Consider the following 10,027-nt stretch of genomic DNA (forward strand, 5'->3'; position numbering starts at 1 on the left):
CCCCCCGGGGGGTCGTGCAGCCAGGCGGGGGGGAGCCGTGGGGCACAAGTTGCAGCGTGGCAAGGCGCGGGTGGAGGCGGGGCTCACTGCCCGGAAGAAATCGTCCGAGGGCATGGCGTCCAATTCAAGGGCGAGTGCTTGCAGGGATGGGAACCCTTGGAGTGCCGGGGCCACAAGCGAGTCTTGCACACCGTATAAGAACAGCATTTCCAGAACGGGGGCGGACGGCGATTGGGCCAAAGCCTCCAGAAGGGCAGCGCCGAGAATTGGGCGGTTGGGTTCCAAGTGGAACACCACATGCCACAAGCGCGGCCCCTGAAGGAGGAAGTCCACTGTTCCAGGACAAGGTACGTCCTGCACTTCGAAAAACAACAACCGAAGTGTATCCAGGTTGGATAAGCTTTTCAGCTGAGAAAGGTCATCAGTCGGACGGAAACACAGGGAGCGCAGCCTGGGCATAGATCCTAACAGGGATGTGGGGAGCCCATCCGTCAGGAGGAACAGACGGACAGCTTCAAGGGTGGCCGCGTGCGTACGCAGCAACACACAGAGGAAAGGGTCAGAGGCAACACCTTCGTAATGGAGTCGAGTTAGGGAAGGCCTGGGCTTAAGGTCTGACAGTAGAGGCGGTAGCTCTGGCATGTCCGAGTTGATCCGTATCCTCAATACGCGTAAGTCTTGAACGCAGTAAACCATCCGCAGAAGGGGATGTAAAACGTCGGAGGCGGTAACGTTCAGAAGAAGGGTGATCTCTCTCAAGCCGCCCAGAGTGCAGAACATGGAGAACCTTTGCACTATGACGGTGGCCCAGGCAGCATCGGTCTCATTCCGGACAGACAGCGTGAGTTTAGTGACAACGCACTTGGTGTTGAAAACGGTGCAGGCCGCAGCCTGCAGATGCGGCGAGCGCAGCGAGACTTCGCGGAGGCAGGGGGCGAGTCTGAGCGCGGCTTGGAGAAGGCCTTTGTCACCGCCAGACAGGCCAACGGAGCGCCAAACGTCCGGTGGAGGCTCAGGTCCCGGAGCCGCCGACACACCAATCGGAGGCGGAAGACCTCTCTGGGCGGCAGGAGGGCCAACACGCGCACCAACGCGTCGTCCGGCAGGGCCAGCAGCTGTGGGCACAAATCGGAGATGGGCTTGAGTCACTGCAAAATACGCCTGTTTGAGATGGCAAATGTGCGGAAAATACACGGTAAAGGTGGTTCCTGGTTTTCCCAGGAACTCCCTGGAAATCACCTATGTCTCTGCCATAGGCTTCCTGGGAAAACCAGGTACCGTTTTTACCGTATAGGTAACGGAAAGAGTACGCACGCTTCAAGCCTCACGTAGAATTTTGAGCATACGTAATTTCGTACAAGGTACAAACTTAAGTTTGTAGTACGAAGAAATGATTCGTAAATTGCAAACAATTTTCTTTCTAAGCTTACGCACGGTCAAAATACTTTGCAAAGTAAAAACTCTACGAACAATCGCTTCGTAATACGAAGAAAATGAAGGCATTGTAAAATCTAAGAAGAAATGCTTCGTATTATGAAGCAAAATTCTTCGTAATACGAAGCATTTCATCGTAAAACGAAGTTATTCTACAATGCCTCCATTTTCTTCGTAGTTATGAAGCAAATCCTTCCTAGGCTTAGTATGGAGAAAATCTCCATCATAATATGGTGGTGAAGCCTTAACCGTAAGACAGACATTTACTGTGAGTGAACGAACATTGTCAGTTCACAAGTATATGCATTGACTACGATTTCAGGTTTTGGACACGGACTCTGAATTCCAAAGAAACTTGAATGATACGTACCGACTGATCCATGCTGAAGGCCTGGCGGAAGTGGCGAGGAGTCGGAATGCAACGCGCTGTCCCCTTCCGAAGGTTTCCCGTGTGCGGAAGTCACAGGTATTCCTAGGACGTCCTCCTACTTGTGAACACGCCGATCAGAACCTGCAAAACACACAAAATGGGTCATCTGTGGTCAAAGGCGGCTCTGGCTAACGTCCGCACCATTGGAAGAGACCAAGGGGAAAACAACGTAAAAAATCTAGGTACAAGGTTATTTAAAATTAAGTTACACTATTTCAAAGTTATTTCACATTACATCAAGTAATTTCCACCCCGGAAGAGACAAACACCCTAAGTACCTTGCGGAGAATGTGTGCGCATAACGAACAAACTCCATGATACGCTCGCAGTTCGGGCAGAAGCACAGTTAAAAAAGTCGTACGTTTCAAGGACGAAGGTACGGCTAGGCCGTACCTAACGGTGTGCCGGTGTACCGACTGAACCCAAAAACCGTGGTTCCCATAAGAGCCCATGTTATGAAAAACCGTACTCCGTACCCCAAAAGCCGTACTGGCTGAGGTACGGTGGTACCAGGCAAATTGTCTACCAGACTGTGCCTGTACCTTTTCCCGTGGATTTTTTCTACAGTGAATGGGGCAAGAAGTGGCCTAAAAGAGTGACTCCCAATTTCCTACTGAGAAATGCCGTGCAGTCTTAACGCAAAGATACTTCTCAGTACCGACACAAATCTGTCATAAAACAGGGGAATTTGCGTTCGTAATATGAAGAAAGTGGTCATGAGTTACTGACAACTCTTCACCATAGGTTCACCTTTGCTGCGCAGTCACAATACTAAGCTTTCAGTTCGTACGAAGAAAAAGCTCGGTAGGATATTGGGAGTGTAGTATTTGCACGCAGCCTTCTCTTTGGGCCCCGTTACGCCTACACTCTGTCTTGCGAAGAAATTTCCCATAATACGAAGGAGATGGCGCAAGCATAATACGAAGGTGGTTTTTCTTCGTATTACGAAGTTTTTTCTTTGTATCTTACAATGGAAAAGCTACAAAGCTACTAAGGAATATTGCTTCGTATTATGCTTGCGCCTAATCAACTGTAATATACGAATAACATAGGTCAAATTTCATTCCGGCAATTATCTCCGTACAACCTGTCGTGCCGTTTCAGGCGGTGGGAGGTCAAGTGGAGCTGGTACACAAGACGTTGCCGTGTTATTGCACTCTTAAAAGCTTGCAATGAAAAGAACTTTGCAGTACGAAGTATTCTCCAGCATTGTATCACAAACTCTCTTGTTTGCATCGCATTGTAAAGAAATAGTTCGCAAGTTGCGAGGAAAAAAGTTTGCAACGTCGCGAAGCAGGGGTTTGAAACGCGTGCTGCAAAGCATTTTCTTTGCAAGGAAAATAAACTAATTTGTAAGGGGTTTTGCAATACAATGCCGGAGAATACTTCACAAGGTGGTTTGGGCTCCGAATGGAACAAGGACAGTTTCGCCAATTCTCGTTGTGACTCAGGGGGAGCAGAAGTAGACGCGTACCGCGGCAGCAGCAGCTCCGAGCAGTTCGCAAAGCGAAAGGGCGAGAAAGAAGAGGAGCACCAGAAAATTCCCCAAATCGGAGCTTTAGACGCACCAACATCTAACCTACATGAAAGCACATAACCATCGATTCGGACGAGACTAATGCGAGACAGCTGGTTTTTCCCCTCACGGTCAAAAATGATCAAACTGGGCATTGAGGCCAGCCGCGGAAGCAACTTTTGAATTTTGTACAGTTGCCTGTCGCAGCGGTGGCGTCCGGAAGTTGTTCAAGTTCGAGGGGGAAACCTTGATAAGTGACTTTGGGCCGCTTTTTGGCACTGTGACGTGACGGCCCTCTCGGAAGACGACCGAACACGTCCCACATTACAATGCTTCATTTACAATTACCATGAACGTGTGGCGTCGCAGCCACAGTCGTTGAAGAGCAGTAATCGGCTCGCTTACTATACCCCTCTAAATTCAACGGCTTAGACGCTGTGACCAGAAAACCCCGGCCGGAGCGGTGGGGTTTTTTTGGCTCACATAGTACATCGTCCCCCTCCGATTTTTTCCCAAAATTTTTGGCCAAATGTTGCGTACCTTTAGATAAGTCGTCCACCAAAAAATTAGACCTCTACGATACATGGTTTGGCTGTAAGCGCATTTTTTCCATTTCTACCGTTTATACTTAAATGAGTGTAGGCTTTTACGAAAACGGTTACAAATTCCTTTCTAATCTCCAGACTACGTTCAAACCAGACACTCCCACTTCAAATTAAACGAGGAATCTAAATCTGCCGTCGGAATTGACCTAGGGTGACCCACAGTTGGTCAAATGTTAAAAAAAAAAACGAAAAAAATTGACATTTGCCCCAATTTTGAGCTGCAACACTTACAGGGCTCCTAGACAGCTCAAAATCTTCAGAAAAACGCCCTTATCAGAATGCAGAAGCCCCAGTATAAGCCTCCTCAGGTTCAGTTTTTTTAACGCGAATTTCCGCCCAAAACCGCTTAGCCAGAAAAGAAGCTTGTTTGCTGAGCGAAGCGAAGCACGCTGTTGGGAGATCTGAACGCTTGAAACGCCCCCCCCCCCAAAAAAAAAAAAAAAAAAAATTACCTGAATTACATGGTCCACGCTCCATAATCCAGCTTCATGGACCAAATTTGATACGCGAACCATCACAGGTCAAGATCGATAAATTATTTTGTAATTTTTTTACATCTGTCGTCAGTACCGTGACGCGTCAGAGAGACGGACAGACAGGCAATGATTTTCAACCCCACCCGAATAACAGACTTCGCTGTCGCTCAGCCAATTTAATGGTAATATAGCTTTCAATGACCGCCTTTACTCTTGAGCCGTTCAATGTGAAACGTGACCGTTTCCTTCATCAAAGACTTTCCCTCGGAAGTAGCGTGGATGACTATCTTCCAAGTGTCAGGACCAGGCAAAATTGGCGGCTGAAGATCTTCGAACCTTCGATTGTCATACTTGTTGGCTGAGCGATAGCGAAGCCTGTTACTCCATTGGGGTTGAAAAGTTTTTTCCCGTCTGTCTGTCTTCTGTCTGTCTGTCTGTCTGTCCCTCTGTCTGTGTGTGTGTCCGCACTACTCCTCCTGAACGGCTCGGGCCCATCTCGGTGAGATTTTGCACACTTTTTGGGCATGCCTTGGCTCGGCACACGCGAAATTTCACTATCCTAGCTCAACTGGTTTAGTTTTTATAGCCCAAAAACACCTAAAAGCGGCGAAAAAACGAGTTTTCTGCAGGCAGACCACTTCTGGCTTGAAGAAAGGGGGGGGTTGGGGGGGAGAGCCCCCCAGCCCCCACAAATAAGAAAGTTCAAGGGATCTAGAATGAAGGGGGGGCCCGGGGGCGGAGCCCCCCGGGATGCATCAAGTCAGAAGTAACCGACTATGGACAAGCCATTGCCTGCCGAAGGCAGGCTAGCGCCGCAGGCCAAGGTAGGTACGCCAGGCGCGGATTGGAGGAACAGGCAGCGAGACATCGCGAAGCCTGTTACGACAAGACGCTGTCTGGCGTAAACCTACCTTGTAATAACCCTGCGAAAGAAAAATCATTGTTTCTACAAAACTTCTGAATTTTGTCTTTCTAAGTTTTCGCAATGTTTAACTTGTACCACGCATTCTTCATTAATTTAAACTCACCACAAGCGGACATGAGGAGGGATACTTGTAATATGTCTTGAAACTTCTAAATATGGGCCTATTCTCCTTGCGTAAGTAGTCACACAGGTTGGTGCGGTACTTGATGAAGCTTTGAATGTACCTCTTCTGGTGCATCTCGTAAAGACTTGTATCTATCTGTTGAACAAACGCATACTCTCATATCTCACTCATTGAAAAACCAAAAGTGGTCGAGACCACACCTACTGGTGTGGTCTGGTGTGGTCAAATAGGTGTCATTTTGACCGCATCAGTTGGTGTGGTCCAAACCACGTTTGGTGTGGTCAAATAGGTGTCATTTTGACCGCATCAGTTGGTGTGGTCCAAACCACGTTTGGTGTGGTCATTGCATGGAAAGACTACACCAAACGTGGTCTAGACCACACCTACCGTGGCCAAACGTGGTCTAGACATTTTCAATATCAGAGCTAGTGCGGGCGAGCCTCACCAACCTAACACGCACTCACCATGGTGTCGTTTGGCAGTTCCTTTATGATGTCCTTGACAGAGGAGATATGCGAGTGCCCGGACTTGTCCTTAGGATGCAAGAACGTGCCTGTGCCCTCGCCGAAGTAGTTGTGGTCGTAGATACACTCGGCGCTGTCGAACTCAACCTCATAGCTCTATACAATTGCATTTAGGAGTTAAGATACACTCAGAGTAGATTCATTTAAGGCCATGGATAGAGGAAAAAATGAAGAAGTTCAGTAAAATTGAATGACCTGAGTTTTGGGTGGTAAATGGTCCTTTGGACCCTCCTCTTTCAGGATCTGTCGGGACTTCGACTACCCGGGACCTATACGGGATAATCTCACCAGATATAAATCTCACCAGATATACAGTAATTAATTTCATTTGGATTAACGCATATTCGCACGAAATATAAATCCCACCAGATATACAGCAATTATTTTTTTAAATAAATATAATGCAGCTGTCGCAGCTGACGCAACGCGACTTGCAAACGCGACAGTGTGCTCAGTATACTCTATTTGACGTGTACTCACAAGTACAATCCAGTGAGAGTGAACACGGCTGAGCATACTTTAACGAGCTCCGCTGAGTACACTCCAATGAGAGTGTGAGTGTGCTCAGATCAGTAAGCACTTGACGTAGTTCCCTTTGAAAACAAATTCAGCTGAGACTGTGGGACTGTTCTCTTGAGTGCACGCCAAAAAGAGTATGCAAGTGAGTTCTATCTAAACAGAGTAGACTTTGCAAAGTAGAGCACTTCAGATGCCCGTTCCATACATATAAACTGCAGTTCTGCAAACATGCTTACCTGCATTGCATATGATTTGTTTTTATTGTTATACCTGGTGAGCATATTTAATGGGAATTATATTTAGTGGGTATTATATCTGATGAGACGGTTAATTTTAAAATATTAATTGGTGTATATCTGGTGGGTTATATTTCGTGCGAATATCGTTTTTTAAAAAAAAATTTAAATTTCCCGTATACTGGTGAGATTTATATCTGGCGGGATTATACCTGGTGGGAATGTATATCTGGTGAGGTAACCCCCTTTAAACGCCCTTTTGTCCGAAGACATTTTTTTAACATTTGAATGGTCCTGTGCGCATACAGTTTGAAGTGTCGTCAATGATATTTCTTCCACTGACTCAGTACACTCTAAAAAAAATTGTGGTAGAAATCCTATAAAAGTATCGGACGCATTTGACCTATTCGGTATAGGATTTTTCCCACACAGGACATGGTAATTTTACCATATGTCGATATGGCAAAAATCCTATACATGTTGTTGGTTTCTACTATATTAGGGTGTGGGAAAAATACTACACCGTGTATGGTAAAAAACCCATACGAATTGTGGGGTATTTTTTGTTACGTGAGGTGGTGAAACTCCTATTCAAGCATAGGAAAGCTTGTTTAGTGGATCATCATTCGGAAGAACATGGCGGCACATCTCACAGGAAGGCTTTACCAAAATGAAGTAGTGAGAGTGAGGACTCCAGCAGAAGTAATCTCAAAATCGGAAAACCAGTTCAGACCTGTCAAGGTTACCCTTAGACGAGGGGCGCGTAGCTAGACATGAAGAAGATCTTTCGTGCACCCAACCTAATGGCCGACCGCAGTCGCCAGCGAGTGGGAAAATTGGGGATGCGTTTTTCTCGACTATAGTGTCATATTTTTTTTAAAACTGAAAGCCCAAAGGCTAGGGCTACACTTACTTAGGCAACAGATGATATAGTTGTCGAAAATTTTTCTTTAGTAACATAAATCGGAAATACTTATTGGTGAACGGGCACGGCGCTCCAAGCGCCACCTAGCGGCAGGTTTGTGAAACCTGGCGCCAGGCGGCTGACAGTGGACCATATACCCTAACCCACAGTTTACGTTTTGCAAGGTAACTTAACAAAGGACGATGTCAAAATGCTTTGGAGCGCTACGTTTATTTTAAGTCTCATTATAATATCACGTAAAATTTCGCAAGGATTTAAAACCATGGCTCATTTACATAAATAGTTCTCAGAGTTTCCGCGACTTTCAGAGACTTACCCATTTCAAGTTTTACTGAAGAAGTCGAAATAATCCAAAACCATATGAGATAATGGGGCAGAACAAGATACAAAATAACTTTAAACCAGTGTTAACGAATCGTCTACAGTGCCAATTTCTATACAACGGTTTGACACACATGAGCTTTTGTTTACTTTCCTCTGGGCAGTTTTGCCGCCTTGGTCCTTGTGCAGCCTGTTACCAATATTGAATATCCGTTTTGTTCCCCTCTCTCCTCCAAAGATTTTTCAGAAATGTTTGGGATTCTTACTAATGCGTTGTAGGAAAAGCACTATACAACGGCCTGAAGTAATAGGATTTCTACTAAAAAGTGTGGCAAAAAACCGATCACGAGTACAGGAAATCAAATTCCTATACTCGGTTCGGATTTTTACTACACCGCATTGGCAAAAGAACGAAAAGCATAGGAATTTTCCAAATCATGTATAGGATTGTCATTTCCCATACCGAAGTTGGTACTTTTACCATACGACGGTGTAGTAGAAATGCCATTATTTTTTTAGAGTGTAGGTTATAGGGAAGAATCGTAAGAGACAGTTTTTGCACATTCCACCATAAAGTATCATTTTGAAATTTGTATTTAACAAAAAAAAGGAGATATCTTTGGTATTTTAAAAATGCCAAAGTTGAAAATTTGATATTCTGGTATAAGTGCCGGAAACTGAAATCAGTCACTTACGATTGTTTTTTGGACGTTGACTAACAAGAATTTATGCCGGTCAGGTCAATTTACCAAAATTCCACCGTCACCAGGAGGCTGTCAATATTATTTTTAGCAAGAGCAATTAAATTTGATTAATTTTTTGGGCAGAAATACATGTTTTGGTCTGAATCGGTAGTCTGTATCGTCACAATCAAATCGAAGAATGGAATGATTTTTTCGTGCTTTTCATTGGGTGGGTGGCAGTTGGTTACCCTGTTTGCAGCGTGGAGCTGGATCCATAGTTCGGCCAGCACGAGAAGGAGAGCGAAGCAGCGGGGCCGCCAGGGCCAAGGCGACCGCATCCTGCCGCTGCCGCGGGAATGCAGCTACTGTTTGTGATGGCGTGTTCCAAACCACGTGACATGTACACAAGAGAACGGAGATTCACACGAGCATTCGTTTTTCGCCATGCTTTCGTCATCCGGACTGTCACATGTTCAAGAATAAGATCTTAACTTCATGGTTAGCAAAAATCTTAAATTGACCCATATGAAAAAGAGAGGCTCACAAAACACGGCGGCTCTGTCCGAAAACGGTTCCACCGGACTGGTCCGGCTGACATCCAGAATGAAATCAGGCAAGGTTTCGGGTGTTCTCCGACGTGTGTGACGTTACAGCCACGGTCGTTGAAGAGCAGTGTGTTCAATAATTACTATTCTTTTCCAAGCGCTCGCTTTGGTGAAAGTGTCTTCTCCTGGAACGGGCAGAATAGGGTCACCTTCGCGCCGAATTCAAGAAGAGCGCGGAGGTTGGAACGATCGAGGGGGGTCCAAAGTCCAATCTCTATAGTCCCCGCTCCATAGTGCGAACTCCATAGGCCAGCTTCATAGACCAAACTTGATACGCGAACCATCATAGATCAAGATCGATAAATTATATTGTAATTTATTAACATCTGTCGTCAGTACCGTGACGCGTCAAAGAGACGGGCTTACAGGTAAACACTGAGAAAACCTTACAAACTATTTTGGGCCTTACAAAGAAAAGTAGTTTGTATAACAAAGTATTTTGAGCATACATAAGCTTACGAAGAAAATACTTCGTAATTTACAAACTATTCCTTCGTACAACAAAGTATATTTAGTTTGTTATATGTATGGTCAAAATTCTTCAATTTTTCGTAAGGTTTTGAAAGTGGAGATTGTAACCCCCACCCCCCCGGACTTCGCTGTCGCTCAGCCAATTTAATGGTAATATAGCTTTCAATGACCGCCTTTATTCTTGAGCCGTTCAATGTGAAACGTGATCGTTTCCTTTATCAAAGACTTTCCCT

The 10,027-nt window shown here is 45.5% G+C and overlaps 2 protein-coding genes across 17 annotated transcripts in view; one reads left to right on the forward strand and one right to left on the reverse strand.

The window, feature by feature from the left end:
• LOC117654295 (gastrula zinc finger protein XlCGF49.1-like) overlaps window positions 1–10,027 on the forward strand; it is a 346,548-nt gene that overhangs the window by 293,364 nt on the left and 43,157 nt on the right. The gene's annotated exons all lie outside the window — the stretch shown is intronic.
• LOC117654316 lies at window positions 4,633–6,150 on the reverse strand. Its single transcript, XM_034400896.1, has 4 exons — window positions 5,975–6,150; window positions 5,490–5,645; window positions 5,373–5,384; window positions 4,633–4,811 (listed from the first exon to the last, which is right to left on the reverse strand). Exons 1-4 carry the CDS (start codon window positions 5,975–5,977, stop codon window positions 4,656–4,658), a joined length of 327 nt encoding a protein of 108 aa, XP_034256787.1. The 5' UTR covers window positions 5,978–6,150; the 3' UTR covers window positions 4,633–4,655.

This window comes from Thrips palmi, unplaced genomic scaffold, assembly GCF_012932325.1.
Source record: "Thrips palmi isolate BJ-2018 unplaced genomic scaffold, TpBJ-2018v1 HiC_scaffold_10, whole genome shotgun sequence".
Classification (NCBI taxonomy): Eukaryota; Metazoa; Arthropoda; class Insecta; order Thysanoptera; family Thripidae; genus Thrips; species Thrips palmi.